Source organism: Dama dama, chromosome 15 (genome assembly GCF_033118175.1).
Source record: "Dama dama isolate Ldn47 chromosome 15, ASM3311817v1, whole genome shotgun sequence".
In the NCBI taxonomy this organism is placed as follows: Eukaryota; Metazoa; Chordata; class Mammalia; order Artiodactyla; family Cervidae; genus Dama; species Dama dama.
The window spans coordinates 33,826,985-33,846,243 of NC_083695.1; the positions used below are offsets into that span (position 1 = coordinate 33,826,985).

Below are 19,259 nucleotides of genomic sequence, written 5' to 3' on the forward strand. Positions count from 1 at the left end.
TGAATTTTAAAATGTTTCCTCAGAAAAGATTATTTTATTTTGATATTGAGGGTTCCTGGAGACTCTTAAAATGTCTCTTAAAGTATAATAGAAGCAATAAAAAATTAGAGCTCAGCTGGGAAGGGCCTTTGAAATTATCTAGCTATGGAACCATTTAACTATTTGATCTGGAAAGGACCTTTGAAAAGGTCCCACATCCCAACTGTGGGAGACTCCTTTGTCCACCCTGGTGTCCTTGACATCCTGATAGAGTCCACCCAGCCTCTCATGGCCTCTTCTGATTTTGAAGACTGTATGATTCCATTTATATGAGGTCCTTAGATTACTCAAACTCATGGAGACAGAAAGCAGAAGGGCATTTGCCTGGGGCTAGAGGAGAGTAGGGAGTTACTATTTAATAGGAACAGAGTGTCAGCTTGGGAAAATGAAAAAGTCCTAGAGATCAATGTTGGTGGTACAACATACTTAATGCCACGGAACTGTATACTTTAAAATGGTTAAGATGATAAATTGTATGTTATATGTATTTATATATATATATATATATATTTTTTTTTTTTTTACCACAATGTGAAAAATAAAGAAGCAAGAAAAAAAAATCATTTTGTTGCTGGAGGGTTGGGGCATGGAGAGCATGGAGAACAAACCTAACCCCCCCAAAAAGAGGACACCCACTTGTCCCCTCCCAACCGTCTCTTCCCAGCGAACCAGCCCCAGTTCCTTCAATAGGTCATTTCATTTTGTTTTACAATATATTTGAATCAAGATTAAGATAAGGACTATACATTATAATTGGCTGATAAATCTCTTTTAAATCTCTTTTAATCTATTGTCTCTTCTTTCATATCTGTTTCTCTCTCTTCCTCTTTCACTCATTCTGTCTCCCTTTAATTTATTTGCTGAAGAAACTGGGTCATTTGTCCTCAAGAGTTTTGATACTTGTGTCCCTCTGCTTTGCAGACTGATACCTTCCTCTGTCCTCTGCATTTCCTGTGAAGCAGTAATTGGATTGAGTTATTTTATTTTATAAATGCTGTAATCCAACTATATAATAAACTCATTTTAGGTCCTTTTTTATTTTTGTAAGTGCCTTCCTAGCCTTTTGCTTGGAAAACTGTAAACATTGAAAGGATAATTGAAAAAATTGAAAGAATCATGTCATGGACACCCTCCTACCTTTATGTAGATTCACAAACCATTAACATTTGCCACATTTGCTCTCTCCCTCTCTGCACACAAACACACTAATACACATAGGGATTTTCCCCCTGCATCTTTTGAGCTCAAGTGGTAGACATCATGACACTTTATTCCAAAATATTTCAGCACATAACTCCTAAGCACAGCTCCTGTATAATCAATCAGTCACAGTCTGGTTTGTGTATTGTCTATTTAGTGCATATTACCCTACTGATCCAAATAATGTTCTTTATGGTCATGGGTATTTTTGAGAATTTTGAAAACCAAGTGAAGATCACAAATTATATTTCATTTTCCTGACACTTTAGTTGCCTAAATTGGTTCTGCCCTTTTTGGGGGTTGGGGTCTTACCTGACATTGACATTTTTTGCAGTGTCCAGGTTAGTTGTTTTACATCATGTCCCTATATTTGGATTTGCTTGATTATCTCCTTATGATTGGAGTCAGAGTCAATGTTCCCAGAAAGAATACTGCATAGGCAGTGCTGAGTCCTTCAGCGCCCCACTTGGAAGGCACCTGATGTTGGTTTGTCCCATAATGGCTGCTAGGTTTGATTGCTTGATTAAGGAGGTGTCTACCATATTTTTCTATTGTAAATGTACCATTTTCCCAGTTTTTCTGTTTCCCCATAATAAATAATCTATAGCATATTAAAGGTTGCTTTTTAAATAATTTTAAAAGCATGCTATTTGGTCATGGGAGAAATCAGATGGCAGAGATTATAAGCACATTAGAATTATTACAGCCAATGGAAAAAATAATTTTTAAACATTTGTTTTTCTTGAGTGAGGAGAGACAAGGAGGGGAGGTAATAAAGGTGAGAAAATGGGCTTTAGCAAAGACAGACTTGTGTTTGAATCCCAGCTCCACACTTGAACCTGTGTGACTTTAGGAAAGTTACTTCACTCCTTAGAGCCTCAAGTTCTTTCCTACGACGGGTATAATAATAATCATTCCTGGCAGGATTGTTAAAATGATTAAATGAGCTAGTGTATGAGTGGCCTCTAGTCTAGCAGTTGCCCCAGGACTATCCACTTGGGAAGTGAGGAAGAAATGCTTCCCCAGCAGTTTGCAGAGTTTATAGTTCTCAATGAGTGTGTGCTCTTGAGATGACATTGAAATATTCATTCGTGTTGGTAAGGAAATATGATCAACAGGTAAGGTGCCTTTTTGAAATTTCAAAGAAAGGAATTCAGAACTGGAAGATGTTTGGTTCCATTTTCAGACCTCTTAAACATGCTTTGTCTATAGTGGAATTGAGCTGCCGTTTATTCAGACCTGTTTCTGACTGCAATCCATTTTAATCTATTACCAGGGATTATTTTTTGAAACAGTTTATATGTAGTCGGATTGAGACTAGTGAGTCATAATAATCCTATGACCCATTTACATGCCTTACTGTAAAAGTTTCATTTCATACAAGTGACAATTTTTTAAAGTTAATTAGACTTGGCTATACTGAGGTTAGCAAAAAGCGCTTTGAATTATCAATAATTCAGCAGGGCAGACATTTCTGTATAATGCAGTGGTTTTATAGAGTATTGTGAGATAGTTATCCCTGAAATGAATGGTTGCGAGCATACATCAGCGTGGTGGGGCCTGCCTGAATGTAGCGCGAAGTGATATCATCTGCGCTTTCTATTCTTGAGCAGAGTGTGAACCATCGGTCTTTCTGGCCATGAACTACTAGCAACCTTTGTCCTTTGTGTTACCTTTAGTTAAAAACGAAAAATGAGCATGAATGCTGGCTGATGGCCATGTCTTTCTTACAGTGAAAAATTCATCTAGGGAAGAAAAATAGGATTGCGGATTTGGATTTGTTTCATTGCATGAATGATATGTGACATTTTGTAAATTATTTATCCCTGCAAGGATGGCAGCAATGGCTCAAGCATTGTTACATCAAATGAAAGTAGGAATCCCATTAGTACAAGGACTGGGTTTTAGCTGGAATCTATCAGGGGAATGTTGTCACTTGAAAACCAGATTGTTCTTTTAATTGCTATTTAAAGGAACAAAAGTGTTCCCAAGGTACTGCAGTTGAGCAGTTGAGAGTAATAACTATGGATCCATAATTATGCAGTGCTGATTATCTGGCATTTAAAAAATGGTGGCAGGAGTCAGTGACCAATTTGTTGTAGCTTGTCTTTTTTGGTTTTTCCAGAACAGAGTTTTATTCTCTGCTTTTTAACTGGGGCTACAAAACTGTATTTGCATAGTTACCTCAGAAAGTAAAGCCTGTGCATATTAAAAGAACAAATTAAACTGAAAATAAGGGCAAGATAATGAAAGCTTGTATTGTAAGATGAAATTAACAGTCATATTGAACAGTTTGCAAATGCTTGGTCATGAGATGAGTTCTGGTTTTTGATGACATGCCACATTGAACCAAGACGTTTGTTGGAATCACTGTTACTATTTGAAATATTATTTTAGAATAAGGTTTTTTAAACTAGCATACATTTCTTTCATTTATTCACATATATTTTTATATAGTTAGCAAAAAACATTTTGAGTGCCTATGTGCATCAGGCTTTTGGAATAGAGTGGCTGAACAAATGAGGTTTATTCTACACTGATGTATATTTGGAAAGTTAGGCCTAGCAAAATCTTGTTTTTAATTTACATTTAAATAAAAAAATTTTGTGATTATACTAAGCTTTCTTGCCCTAAATTTTTGATTCACAGGATTCAAATATAAATGCGTTAGAGTTACATTCTGATGGCTAGCAGACAATGTGTGATGCTTGGAATATGCAGTAAAATTTTAGTTCTCATACAGTTTGGCTGTGCAAAATAATGTGACCAGACCTGTAGGCACAGTCAGCTCTTCATATGGATGGGAATACTAGTGTTGCTGGTAGTCATAAATAACAGTGAAGGCACTAAAATGTATGCAGATTTATACATTGTTAAAAGCAGTTTCTTTAGTGAGAGTTAAAGGGGTGCTAGGGATTAGACAAATGTTTTGTTGTTTCTTTTATTGAAGGGGACTGTCAGAGATTGAGAGTTTATCCCTTTTGTGTGGCATGGTGTGGTTTATTTTTGAAGACACTGGGGTCAGAAAGGGCTTGTTAATGGTCTTTTGATCACCTTAAATGATCCTACAGAATTTTAAAGTTCTTAACGTTTTTTTTGGCCATGCCACACAGCATGCGAAATATTAGTTCCCAGACCAGGGATCCAGCCCACTCCCCCTACAGTGAAAATGCAGAGTCCTAACCACTGAACCACAATGGAAAACCCCTTCTTTAGTTCTAAGGCTGTTATTATGTCACCTTTTAACGTGCCAGTATTCTATGTCATATATTTAATTGATGGATAATAGTAACCTGTACTAAAACATTTGATAAAATTTAAGCAATCTGGTCTGACTAGATGATATTCATAGACTATAATACTGAATAGATGAATCAATTTATTGTAGGCATATAGATTAAGGAAACGATTTGAGACTTCAAATGAATTCTTAATGTTCATTTCAGGAAGGTAATACATAATATATATAATGGTTTTAAATTTCATTGGCTTAATAAAAATTATTTCTGAGTCTTATGCATTACACTTAAATGTATTATTCAGGCAGTACTTCAACTATCAAATAATTTGAGGGGTTTTTTAATTAGCAGAAAACATTGATATGAATACCCTATTTTTTCTTTGGTAAAGAAATATGTAAGATGCTTTTGATTTTAATACTTTGTATTTAATTTTGAAGTGGAAAGCTAACAGTGTTTTTTTCATTTTAATTTTTTCATAGCCCCGTGCCGATCCCATTCCAATATGTAGCTTCTGTCTGGGGACAAAGGAATCAAATCGTGAAAAGAAACCAGAAGAACTTCTCTCTTGTGCAGATTGTGGCAGTAGTGGTAAGTTGTTATTTTTTGTATGTGTATACAATGACTCCCCGTTATAGCTACATGGCAATTTCTCTATCAAAAAATACTTGTTATTTAAAGCAATTATTTGATAATAGTGTAAGCTTTAAATTTAAAAAGTAAATACAAGTTGGGGAGAAGTGAGTATATTTGCACTGATATAAACAGTGTTATATATGTTTATAAAATATTATGTATTCATATTTTAAATTAACCTTAGATTTCATACCAGCATTGGTAATTCAGCGTGGAATATTCTACTTTGAAGGTAAATTCAAGGTAGAAAATTCTACACTTTCAAGCTGATTGCAGCTAGAATCACTTGTTTTTTTATAACCTGAAGTCTCAATTTAATGCATTTGAGTTGGAATATATAGTGTTTCAGGTCCTGACACCTACTGGTGAAATATAATATCACAGCCCAGCTCTGTGTGCCAGTGAAGGGGATGGACAGGATTCTGGCAGCTGCACTGATATAATCCAGAAATCATCAGGCATGAAAGAAACACAACTTGCCCAGTGGAAGATAGGAAAAGAGTGGTCTGTTGAGAAAGTGATACTGAAATCAAGGAACTACTGGGTAGGGATACTGTTAGTTGCTCAGTTGTTTCAGACTCTTTGCAACCCCGCCCGCCAGGCTAGTCTGTCCATGGAATTCTCCAGGCAAGAATACTGGAGAGGACTGGGTCATTGGTAAATTGCAATGTCCAAAATGCTTTCAAGATTGCTGTCACCTCTTTTTCTCAGCATAGGACTTTAAGAGCACATTTCCACTTTTGTAATGGAAATTAAGTCACATTATGCTTATACTAAAAGAATTTGTCTTGGAACTCACTTGGTGGTGCCGTGGTTAAGACTCTGCACTTCTCCGCTGAGGCAGGTGCAGGTTCAGACTCAAGATCCCACATGCTGCAAGGCTTGGCAAAAAAGATAATTAAAAAGAATGTGTCTTACCAGCCAGCCTTCCTTCTTAAGTTGCCTAGAGATGTACATGGTTATATGTATGTGTGTATACACACACATACACAACTCAACAGAGTGAGCGGCAGTTACTGGGCTTTTAAAAATCAACCTCTGTATTAATCTTTAAATTTTCTTCTCCTAGCCTACTGAAACTTTTCCCCGAAAAAATGTTATTTTAAAATTAACACCAAGTATTGCTCTAGATATAGTTAATTCTTTAAAAACATCAACAAATCTGCAAAACACAATAGCATTCTCTCGTTTAGCAAGTCAGTGATATAGTATAGTGGTTAAGACCAAACTAGAAAGCCGGCCATAGACCCTTTACTTTGAATGGGTTAACCATTCTCAGCCTCAGTTCCCTTATTAGAAATGTAGAGATAATGGTAGCATCTTATATCTTGGGTTGTATGGAAACTAAAGAAGAGAACTAAAGTAAATAGCCTGACACATGGTCTACACTCTGGTAAGTGTACTATACACGTCAGCAGTTGTTGGTCTTTTTTTATTTTTGGCGTATCATATTGTTTTCCTTGATTGCTGCAAGAAATTTAAAATCTTATTGTTTATGACAGCTGCTTGATGGTTGGATAGAGGAAATGTTTCACACTGAAGAATGACACTGTTGTGTAATGATTCTTCCTTCTCCTATGAAGGTTTAACTTGATAGATCCTAAATGGTTCTGCAGCTCTCAGGACTTGACTAGGAGGAGAGAGCCTTGGAAATAAGACAATTCAAACTGTGCTTGAGAAATGCTTTCTGACAGTCTTTTTGATGGGCTTTACAGATTCATTAAAACTCTTTCACCTGCCATGATATCGTGGCTAGTGACAAAAGGGCATGGAAACATTATCTGTGTGTTCGGATTAATAAATCTCAATCCTTCACTCTCCTTGTTTTACCCTGTTGAGCTAGTGCCTCACTCATCAGTTCTGACTCTGTAGTTATCTTTTGGGTTTTCTCACGAGGCTCATTCTGAATGAATTATTGTTTTGTGTAACTGCCTGATCAATTTAGTAGTGTTCTCTTGTCTAAGGTTTACCCTTTGTGATTTTTAAGGTGGTACTTTAAAAACACCCTTAACTGTTTTACTTCTTGAGTGTCTATTTGTCTGGGCACCTAGAAAGATTAAAGACGTACTTAAATCTGAAAAGAAAAGTTCCCTTCATATATTTCCTTACCTCTGGTGATACACTTACTTAAGTTGATAAGAGATCATTATCTTCCAGATCATAAATTCAAGGCTTCTTTCACAGGGTATAAAGGCGTAATTCTAAACAGGTAGATCTTAGATTTTCTGATGTAACCAATCTCCCTTCGTCTTTCCCAGATTGAAGCCTGCCAAAAAAGAGGTTTGAGTTCCTTTATAGTTAGAGGTGACTGAAATATTTTTACTCCTGAAGTTTCTCACTTTTCCAGGGTATGTAGATGTAGCGTTGTGTTTTCTTTTTTCAAAAATGATCTCTTGTTTTCTCTTTTAACACATGGGGAAGAATGGATTGAGGATACTATTTAAAAGACTTATATCCAGAGTCATTTTGTGAGCCCCTTCCTTCACATAGAATGAGCTAGAGACTTTGGAGTTGAGGTGTGGGTCATGGTAGAAATTCAAGACCTGCGGTCGTCAGGTTCCTTTGTTTAGGATAGAGGATGGTTGGCTCAGTGTGCTTCTCTGGACTCCCCTATGTGATCTGGCTCTAGTGTTAAGGTTCACTTAATCTTCCCTTGTAATGCTCAAAATTCTCCAAGCCAGGTTCAACAGTACGTGAACCGTGAACTTCAGATGTTCAAGCTGGATTTAGAAAAGGCAGAGGAACCAGAGATCAAATTGCCAACATCCGTTGGATCATCAAAAAAGCAAGAGAGTTCCAGAAAAACATCTACTTCTGCTTTATTGACTACACCAAAGCCTTTGACTGTGTGGATCCAAACAAATTGGAAAATTCTTCAAGAGATGGGAATACCAGATCACCTGACCTGCCTCCTGAGAAATCTGTATGCAGGTCAAGAAGTAACAGATAAAACTGGACATGGAACAACAGACTGGTTCCAAATCAGCAAAGGAGTACAACAAGGCTTTATGTTGTCACTCTGCTTATTTAACTTATATGCAGAGTACATCATGCGAAATGCCAGGCTGGATGAAGCACGATCTAGAATCAAGATTGTCAGGAGAAATATCAATAACCTCTGATATGCAGATGACACCACCCTTATGTTAGAAAGTGAAGAAGGATTAAAGAGTCTCATGATGAAAGTGAAAGAGGACAGTGAAAAAGTTGACTTAAAACTCAACATTCAGAAAACTAAGATCATGGCTTCTGGGCCCATCACTTCATGGGAAATAGATGGGGAAACAATGGAAACAGTGACAGATTTTATTTTCTTGGACTCCAAAATCACTGCAGATGGTGACTGCAGCCATGAAATTAAAAGATGCTTACTCCTTGGAAGAAAAGTTATAACCAACCTAGACAGCATATTAAAAAGCAGAGACATTACTTTTCCAACAAAGGTCCATCTAGTCAAAGCTGTGGTTTTTCCAGGAGTCATGTATGGATGTGAGAGTTGGAATATAAAGAAAGCTGAGCACTGAAGAATTGATGCTTCTGAACTGTGGTGTTGGAGAAGACTCTTGAGAGTCCCTTGGACTGCAGGGAGATCCAGCCAGTCAATCCTAAAGGAAATCAGTCCTGAATATTCATTGGAAGGACTGATGCTAAAGCTGAAACTTCATTACTTTGGCCCCCTGATGCGAAGAAACTGATTCATTTGAAAAGACCCTGATGCTGGGAAAGATTGAAGGTGGGAGGAGAAGGGGACGACAGAGGATGAGATGGGTGGATGGCATCACCCACTCGATGGACATGAGTTTGAGTGAGCTCCGGGAGTTGGTTATGGACAGGGAGTCCTGGTGTGCTGCAGTCTGTGGGGTCGCAAAGACTCGGACACGACTGAGAGACTGAATTGAACTGAACTGAATCTTCCCTTGAGTGTACTGTGCCAGCCTGGCTTTATCTACTTTAGTTTTAAAAAAAAAAATTGTTCCTATCTTGGGGAGATGCACTGTAAGCATCTACTTCATCTGGTAGATTGGATGAGTGGACTTTGTCTTTAAATGGAAGGACTAAAGGAAAAATATGGTTCTTCTTAGAAAGCTTGGGGAGATTTTGTAGTTACAGTGCTCTGTTGTGACATGTTGGTGATTATAGGGAAAAAAGAATCAAATAAGTTGGCCTGGCTCAGCAGTGTCCCCCAATAATGGTGGGAGCCCTGGTGTCAGGGTCCACTTCAGCTTCAGAAGTAGAGATTACAGAGTGGCTGGTAGCTTTCTGGTTGGCCTTACAGAGATGACCACTATCTCATACTCTAGAGTCCATTTGTTCTGGGATTGGATTGAGACTGCTTGTAATGATCAAAGGAATCCGTAATGTAAGATGTTTCTGTAAAAAAAAAAAAAAACAACCCCATAGCCTTATAAAACAACAGCCAAAAAAAGGGAGTATAGATAACAGCCCATAAGGATTGCTTTTAAATGTGTTTCCCACATGTGCCTGTTGGTTTTTAGTCACCTCTTTCTACCTGAAGTATCATTTATATGATGTTACATTTAGACTGCTTAGACTTACTAGACCTGGGTAATAAGTGTTTCCTTCTGCTTATGTCATAAAGTAAAGCCAATTAGAAATTTCTGTTTTTAAGATGGCTCAGTGATGCAAATGGGCAGTATTTACTTTAACTGTGTTTTTTCTTCTGCTAAAACTCCTTTTGAAAAGAAATCATTCACGTTTGCAGGTAGTAAAACTGTGAAGGGAGGTACGTAGTACAAGGAGCCCCGGATTGCAGTGCTGCGGTCCTCTTTACTTGCTGGCTGTGGAGCCGTGGCTGTACACATGTGTGAGATTGGGAGGGTGGTGTCTGTATCCTGCATCCACAGGGCTGTTGTGAGGATCCAGTGAGATAATGCTATGAAGATCATCAGTTCTACAAATCGTCACACAAACACCAAAGGGCTATTTGAAGCACTAATAGGAATGTGGGGCTCATCACATAGTCTTCAGGTCTATGGAAATGTTGGGACTAGGAAGTGATTTTACTTGACTTTCATGGATCAGCCTACTTTGAAATTAACACTGTTATATTCTCTTTGCCTCATTAAGACCAAATTATCTTTAATTAGCTTCACATAAGTATTAGATATTATACCAAATGAAATTTTGTGTCTGCTGCTCAGATTGCTGGGTGGTTAAATCTTACTTACAGATGAGTTATGTGCATGTGTGTTTTCAAATTAGCAAATCTAAGATAAGTGCACAGTTCAAAATTACAGCATCATTCTAAGTGGAAGCTCATCGACACTGGAGACAGCATGGCTGCTGAGATGCAGCTGGAGAGCAGGAAGATTACCTTTGTACAGTGAAGGGAGTCAGAGACATGGAGTCGCGTGAGTTGTGTTCCAGTCTGTCCTCAGGAGACCTGGAGTCTCCCCTGGGTTTGTCTTTATTAGTGTTAACCCTGAATAAAACTTGCCTGCCTTCTGCTCCCAGTGAACTGGTTGGTGCAATATACATATATATGTAATCGCTAGCTTCTTGAGGTTACTGTGAGAAAATACCCCAGTTGGTTAATTGTCCAGTTTCATACTGACTATACACAGATTGAAAACTAGGTTGGGAGGAAGCCCCTTAACCAGAAAGAAACCCCAAGATGGACTCTAAAGAGGACTAGACAGGGATGGAGGAGGAAGGATTGGTGAGACCCCCTCTCCACAAGCCCAGAGCTGGATTGACAGTCCAAGCAGAGTAACAGGAAGCAGAAGCCTTGCTTCTGACCTGTTATTTCACTAAAATTCTGCTGGTATGATTAACAGTGACCTCCATGTAGCAAAGTCTATAAAGGTGCCTTCCATGTTTATGTAAAACTCTAGGGACTTCCCTGGCAGACAAGTGGTTAAGTCTCTTAGTTTCCACTGCAGGGGCACAAGTTCATCTCTTTTGGAGGAACTAAGATATCCTGTGTGCTGTCCAGTGGTGTGGCAAAAAAAAAAAAAAAAAAGCCTAGTGGACATCTTTCAATCTACACCAAATAACTCCTCTCAGTCATATTTGAGTTGTTGAGAATCTTTTTCCTTGAAATGTTCTCATCTTTTGACTTCTGTGATTTCATATTCTCTGTGTTTTCTATCAGTTCAGTTCTTCCAGATCTTTTGTGCGCTCCTTGGCCTCTCTTCATTACCTCAGAGTTTCTTCAGGCTTTTGTCCTTGGCCCTGTGTTTCCTCACTTTGGTTCATAGCTTCTCCTGGGTTCCAAACCCTTAGATATAAGCACCTCCAGGACTCCTCTACTTGACACTTCATAGGCTCCTCAGAGATAATATCCAAAACAGCTTATGAACCTTAAACTGCTCCCTCCTCCCGAAACAACCACCACCACTGTAGCAAAAACAGAAATCTTAGCAAACAAACAACATCCTGCTTCTCTTCAGGGATTTCCCATTTCAGCAAATGGCACACCACCAGCTACTCGTTCAGTTCTACAAGCCCTCCTCTGTCCTACTCTCTCATAGGAAGAAATTCCCAAAAATGCATTGATTGTACATCCTAATATGTATTGTACATCCTCAGTATATCCACAGCCTTCACCAGACCTGCTCAGAGCTGCTATGATAATAAGCTAGTTTTAATCTTCATACTTTCTCCTCATCCATTTTGCATACTTCAGCATAAATTACTTTTTAAAGCCATAAATCTAATCACAGAATTTTTAGTGTCCACCAGTTAACCTTAGGAAAAATCCAAGCCCAAAACACTCTTCTGGATTGGGCTTCTGTTGACCCCTTTGCACATCACCATCCCTGTCACACTATATGAGGTTATAAAGAGGTTATATCAAACTTCTTTCCTCTTCTTAAATGTCCCCATGTTCATCCCCGTGTTCTCCTGTCACTCTGCACATGCTGCTCTCTCCCACCCTGCCCGCCTCTGCTCCCCTCTGATCTCACTCATCCTTTGGGTGTCTTTTTAGGAAGGCCTTCCTCTAACCTCCTGCTAGACTTGCCCACATCTCCAAGCCAGCCAACCCTAATTCTTGTCTAATGGTTGTCTTTCCTCTGGACCATGTGATCTATAATGTCTGTCCTTTTCCTCATCATGTCTTCAATGGACAGGTAGTTGGTCAGATAACTGATCTGAGGGACCCAGTGTCTTGAGTCTTTCATAGTTTTTCCATTGCTGCTGTAACAAATTACCACAAAACTGTAGACAGAATTCAGTGCCTTGCATATGCAGGACCGATTTCCCCATTTCTTGCTGTCACTTACTCAGCATTCCCTGCTCCTAATGGACGCCTGTGTTCCTTGGCTTATGTGCCTCCCCACCCCGCACTGGGTGCAGTCCTTCTCCTGTTCTGAACCTCTCCTCCTCCTTTTGTCTCATGTTACTGACCAAGCTGGAGGATTCTCTGCTTTTAAGTACTTGGGATTAGATTGGAATAATTACACAGATAATTCAGGATAATCTCCCATCTCAAGGCCTGTACCCTTGGTCACATCTGCAAAGCGCCTTTTGCCATGTCAAGTAATATATTTGTATGTTTTAGGGATTACAGATAGACATATTTGGAGGGCATTGTTCAGTCTACTACAGAGCTCGTGGTTTTTTCCTTCCATAATACTTTACTCAAAAATCACTTCTACTGACTTGTGGTCTCATTGGTACTTGTTTAATTTTAAACAGTACTCCTTTCGTTTTGCTGGGTAAAACTGTTGTAAGTTATCAAATGTGCTTAAAATGTGCTGGTATAAGAATGAATGAGAGAGAGTGTGTGTGTGTGTGTGTGTGTATGTATGTAAACCACCATGAATTGTGTCAGCAGAGAGAACCCAAATTTTAGAGGGGATTGTTGAGTTTACAGAATGGCTAAAATGGGAGGTAAGGAATTGAATTATCAATAGCATTGCTGTCCTTTCTCTAATTACTGTAGATTATGTACTAGTGTATCAAGACTCAGTCACAGTCTTTTGTGTAAAGTTGGCCGTGAGAAAATAAAAATGGAAACGTTTCTTCATCCCTCAGCATCCTTTACAGAATCATAGAAATTTAGAGCTGGAAGGGATCTATGGCCAATTCTCTTGAGCTAAATAAAGGTAAGATTGCTGCCTAAAGGAAAGATAGACTGAAGATTTTAGAATTTGACAGGGTAGCTTAAATGGTAGTAGTTGCAATATAATATTACTTAAAAGTGAGAGGAAGCAATAAGAAGAAGAATATTCCTTGCTCTTGATTGAAAGTGGCTGAAATCCATTAACTTTCAAAAGTATAATTAATTATTAAAAATTATTTTTTATAGGATGTCTGAGAAAAAAGTAGTGAGCTATAATATGATGTGAATTACCTTAGTTGCTGGATATTAAGCTACAAAGTACAAAAGCAGATTTTAATGTAGAGAAAAATTTAGTGCATGAAATTGAGGTCATATGTGCTAGTGATGTATGACTTACAGGAAGTAATAAAAAGGAAGAAAAAAGAGAAGTAAATGGTATACTTTTAAGCTGATGGGACCCATTTTAAGGGTGGAATTTAAATTGCTGTTCTTTAAAACTTCAGTTTTTACCCCCCTGTGTAAGTGGGGGTGGGAAAACCCTGATCTTAGTAGACCTTCCCCTCCCTCTTCAGAGTATACTTCTTAAAGTCAAAAAGCAAGCTGTCTTTGTTTGCTATTCCTGAGCAGAAAGAGGTGATTGATACCATTTTTATATATATAAACCTGCCCCCCACCCCAACATTCATTTGAATGAGAGAAGCCCTTGTAAAAGAAAAGTGTCATAGGTTAAATGCATCTGCCTGGGTGTCTACTGCCTGAGGTCATAATCCTATGACAACATTTTATTTGCTCAACATCTTAAATACAGATGTTTAGGTTTTTGGTTTTGTTTTTTTTTTTAAATTCAGGAATAGTTTGCTTTTATTAACAGTATTGATGATTGATTTTGAATGTTTTTACTTCAAAAAGCCAAATCTCCTGGTGGGTGGAATTTTATGAAGCACCTGTTAAGCTTTAGGGAGGAGGACCTTTTTGGCAGCAACCCAAAATACATATTTAAACAATGAGCCTGCCAAAGTCAGGAAATTATAAAACAGTTTTGAAATTGCAGAATCTGCTTTTTTTTTTTTTTTTATTACCCCTCAGGTTTCTTTTGCAGCTTGGTTATAAAGTTCTTTCACATGGGATTTACTAACATCCGTACTATTTTAAGACCAGATTTAGAAAACTAAAATCAAAATTGGAGGTCTCAGGTTTATGTGATAAAAGACCATCAGATTTTAAACTTCCAGTGTCTGGACTCTCACTCCCCAAACCTTTCAGAAAGATCTATTACTCAGTGTAGCCTGGCTGACTTTCTTAAGTGGTGCTATCCCTTGGGGTCTCCAGTTTTCCTGTGTGAGGTGAGAGCTGCTAGATGAAAAGTATGTCCAAAACAGGGTAGAAAAGCTGAACTCTCAGAAAAATGTGAGATGCTTGCTAAGGGTATGCTTCTTGGCATGTTCTGTGTAGCCTGGACTTTGCAACTTCTTAACTCCCCAATTCACTGTTTCTATTCCTGCTTACAGAGCTTCCCAGGTGACTCAGTGGTAAAGAATCCGCCTGCCAAGCAGGAGACCTGGGTTCGATTCCTGGGTTGGAAAGATCACCTGGAGAAGGAAATGGCAACCCACTCCAGTATTCTTGCCTGGAAAATCCCATGGACAGAGGAGACTGGTGAGCTACAGTCAGTGGGGTCACAAAGAGCCAGATGTGACTTAACGACTTAAACAACTCCCACTTACAGGTTTTAAGTTCAGGAACCCAGGGGCAAGATGGCAATAGTGTCTTCTTTGTATATCCCAGCAATGGGATATTCTTTGTATACTACTGAGTTTTTTTCTTTTTTTTGCATTTGTTCATTGTATTATGTTAAACAGCGTCAGATTTTTATTTAGTTAACTGTTGTTTTATGTTTTATGATTTCATTACACGCAGAAAGTAGGAATCATTTGAACTTCAGCACTCTCCTCACAGGCCAGCAGGCCAGAAAGCTTTGGGGTAGATGGTGGTTGATGAAGAGGGCAAGGGCAAGAGATTTAACAGGAGGCACAGGTATGAGAACGTGATCTGAGCATACGTTATCTTCAAGTTCTCCAGGACTTGTGATTAGAACTGGTATACATTTTCCAAGTTTCTCTTAGGGAAAACACTTTACAGTCACTCTGTCACATATCGATGCTAGGGGGAAGGGCAGAAGGGGAAATATAATTTGGACTCTTCGATTCTTTTGTATTTTCATGTTCCTGAGGTTCTTTGGCTGACATCATCACTATCTATTAAATATTAGGGAGTTTAAAAAATTGAAGGCACCATTCCCATAAAGCAGTTTGTTTTTTTATTCTTATAGGACACCCATCCTGTTTGAAATTTTGTCCTGAATTAACAACAAATGTAAAGGCCTTAAGGTGGCAGTGCATTGAATGCAAGACATGCAGTGCATGTCGAATCCAAGGCAAAAATGCGGTAAGTATGGCTCTCAATATCCTCTCTCCAGGTAAATTGTTAGCTTTCAGTGTTAAGGTTTTTCATTTTTGTAGATTGCTGCTATTTTCTTTTTAAATGTTTAGGTACATGTGATACCAAATGTCAGCAGGGATCATGGTGCCGCTTTATCATATTTTATTATTGTTAACCAGATAACATAAGAATTTGTGGCCTTTTACAGTTGATTTCAGTCTCAATTAGTCTCTAATATGCTACATTACAGGATAATATGCTTTTCTGTGACTCCTGTGATAGAGGATTCCATATGGAGTGCTGTGATCCCCCACTTTCCAGAATGCCAAAAGGTGAACCTTTAAACCTATTAAAAATGTGCTTTATTAGGTACACATTAGCCTAGTCCTAATGTCTGACAGCTCACGAGTGTATAGGTTCTTTAAGCATTTTTTCATCCCTCCTACCTTCCTTATACTTGTGGGTTTAGTACAGGTTGTGAGCAGAGAAGTGTAAAAGCTTATAGTTTGGGGGTAATGTATATAATAAATACTGTACTTCAGACCCAGGACTAAAAAGCTCATTCCTCTCCTAAAACCACTCCCCATTAGAATAAATTTAGACTAGGTAGGTCAAAAGTTTAGAGTATTTTCCATGCTGTTTAGTATAGCATTTAGAGGTAAAACATTACCTGTTCTCGGTGATGGTGATAATGATGACTCCAAAAAAGTCCTATGACAGGAGCCATCACCATTTTCTTGGCTGTTGATTGATAATCTTGAACATGAAGATCTGAACTATCTTACATGGGTATATCCATATAGAATATGGATTTTCTTCTCTGTTTATTGGGTAGTCAGCCAAGTTCAGCCTTCTTTTTCTCACATGATAATATATTGAACATTGTAAATAACTTTGCCTTATTATTACAAAGTTTATACATTTTCATTGTGAAAAATTTAGAAAATACCAATTGACAAAAAGGAACGGAAAGAATAATCAATTAGAAATTCTTTCCCTGCCCCACGCACCCTTTTAAAAAGAAATGGAAAATTCTGTACATGTTTATGGTTTTTCCCTCTTAACAATAGATCCTCATATTCCCACATCATTAAATATTCTCCCAAAGATAGTTTTTAATGAGTGTGTAGAACTCTGTAGTATATAGAGCCGAGATTATAAGCATGATGTCTGTGGGCCACAGAAATGTTTTATTGAGACTTCTCTTAACTGTGTTACAGAAGATCTGGTACTATATTTAAAGATTTTTTAATTTGAATTTGCCAGTGCTCCATTCTGCCTCAGTCTTACTGCTACCTGTTGCTTCACATTCCAGCTTGCTTCAGTCACATGTATTATACCTGGGTGGTTCCTGAACATAACTGATTTTGCAACCCCATGTTTTTTAAAAAAAAAAAAAATTTAACCAATTTTGTCTAGTGAATCTTACAAATATTTCCAATTTTTTCATCAACAATTATTGCCTTAAGATAAATTCCTCAGGGAGGAATTTCTGGGTTGAAAGCTATGTCCATGAAAGGTCATGTCAGTTTTCAGGCCAGCCAGCAGTGTATGAGAATACCTGTTTCCCTGTATGAGGACCAACACTCACCATTACTATATTTCATTGAATCTAAGACACACATTTTTTAAAAACATTTTAACATCTTTGAAATCAGATGCATCTTGTAGTCATAAATAGCTTAGATTCAATGCAATACAGTGTTAATATTTAAGTTTTTTACCAGTTAGATAATAGAAAAAAATGTCTGATAATTATTTTCTTTAGTGAATTTGAACATTTTTTTGTGTTTGGTTATTGGCTGTTTGTAGATCATCTTGTAAAGCACCTGTTTTTATCCGTTAATCATTTTTCTATTAGGGGTTTTCACCTTTTTCTTACTGATTTGCAGAATCTCTTTATATTTTCATGTAGTCAAATCCATGAATCTTTTTCTTTATGGCTTCAGTCTTAAGTGTCAGTCATGCTTAAATTATGTAAATAGCCATGTATTTTTCCTGCTTAAAACATTTAATTTTGTCACATAATATTCATCTGCCTAGAATTTGTGTTTATAAAAGATAGGAAGTAATTATTTTCCTTCCAGATAGACATCTATTTGTTCTAGCACCCCTTTCTGAATCATTTCATCCTTTCCCCACTGATTTGAAATATGATCGTTACGATATGCTAAACCGTTGTTCTGGCCTTTTAGTTCTTATCCATTGACCTGCTTCCATATGCCACACTTCAAGTTATTGTAACTCCACAGTACTTAAATGTTTTAAGTTTTAATTTAAAAAACTATATGTTAGAATTATAACTTATTTAATATAGAAAATTCCCCAAAAGAGATGATAAAACAAGTATTTTTTTCCTAGAAGTTCCAGTTGACTTAAAAATGTTCCAATTGACTTAAAAATGTCTCCCTCAAATCCAAAAATATATAATATTTGACAAGACTGGGTTTTCACATGTGTTTACGTGGTGGAGGGAGGCTTGGTTTCATGTTGGGCAAAACCTTATTGGAAGAATTCGCAGACGGGTCAGCCCTCTGCTCTCATCACTTGACCCTGGGAAAGCTGACCTTTAGTGACAGCTTCCCGAGGAGAATGACAAAAGGGAACGATCCACCTTCTAGGGTAAAGTTCTGCATACAGCCATCCTTGGGCAGCTTATTACAGCTGCAGTTTATATTTAATCTCTCTCCTAAAATGAAACATTAAAATATTTTTCTCATATATATATTAATTCAGGGATGTGGATTTGCCAAGTCTGCAGACCAAAGAAAAAGGGAAGAAAACTACTTCATGAGAAAGCTGCACAAATAAAACGACGATATGCAAAACCCATTGGACGACCGAAAAATAAATTAAAGCAACGATTGTTGTAGGTTGAGATCTTATCAAAAAAAATCTTTTATGTTGTGCTTTAAAATACAGTTGATTGTAACCCCCTTAGACCCCATTAACTTTTTAGCATCATTTTTACAAACTCAAGGGATGAGGAATATTTCTTCTTTTGCATAAGCTGTGGAAATCTTTTTGAAAATAACATTTAAAATTACAATTGGCATTTTGAGGTCTTCTGTTGCCAGTATCTGTGATGCTTAGTGACATTTTTCAAGCAGCAGGATAGAAGCAGAATGTAAAAATTGGAAACACTCATTGTGCCTACTTTATTACTGGCTGAGCATTAAAAGAGCTTAATTATATAAATATTTTTATAGGAATTTTTAAAACAAGAGAGGGATTTGTTCACATCTATAATGACTCTCTTTTGTTACCCCAGATAACATTTTAGAAAAATACTCCTCGTTTCTGGTGCTAATGTAGTATTACAAATTTTTAAGATCCCTTTTATGAAATAGAAGCTTCTGAGAAATCTGCAAATGACTGTCCTAATGTTTGCCTCCAGAGAGTTAGACAGGACCATTTGGTATGTGCACATGTATACAAACATATAAACAAAATAATATATTTGCAGTAGCATGCAGTTCTATTGGATTGGTCAAAAAATTCATTTGGGTTATTGCATAACATCTTAGGGAAAATCCAAATGATATACTTTTTGGCCAACCCAATGCTATGTTAGCCCCATTTCCTCTAGCCTAGTTGCCATGTGGTTGCCATTAAAGCCAAATAGAACATTTAGCTGGAATTACAGAAGTAGAGAAAAGAGGTGTAATGAGTGTGTC

The 19,259-nt window shown here is 37.5% G+C and overlaps 1 protein-coding gene across 6 annotated transcripts in view; it reads left to right on the top strand.

The window, feature by feature from the left end:
- Nucleotides 1–19,259, top strand: part of KAT6B (lysine acetyltransferase 6B) — a 181,047-nt gene that overhangs the window by 110,734 nt on the left and 51,054 nt on the right. For all 6 annotated transcript variants that reach the window (XM_061161890.1, XM_061161889.1, XM_061161893.1 and 3 more), the window contains 4 exons: nt 4,961–5,069; nt 15,473–15,588; nt 15,833–15,914; nt 18,319–18,451. In XM_061161890.1, the coding sequence (XP_061017873.1) occupies nt 4,961–5,069; nt 15,473–15,588; nt 15,833–15,914; nt 18,319–18,451 (440 nt within the window). The remainder of the gene's footprint in view (nt 1–4,960; nt 5,070–15,472; nt 15,589–15,832; nt 15,915–18,318; nt 18,452–19,259) is intronic.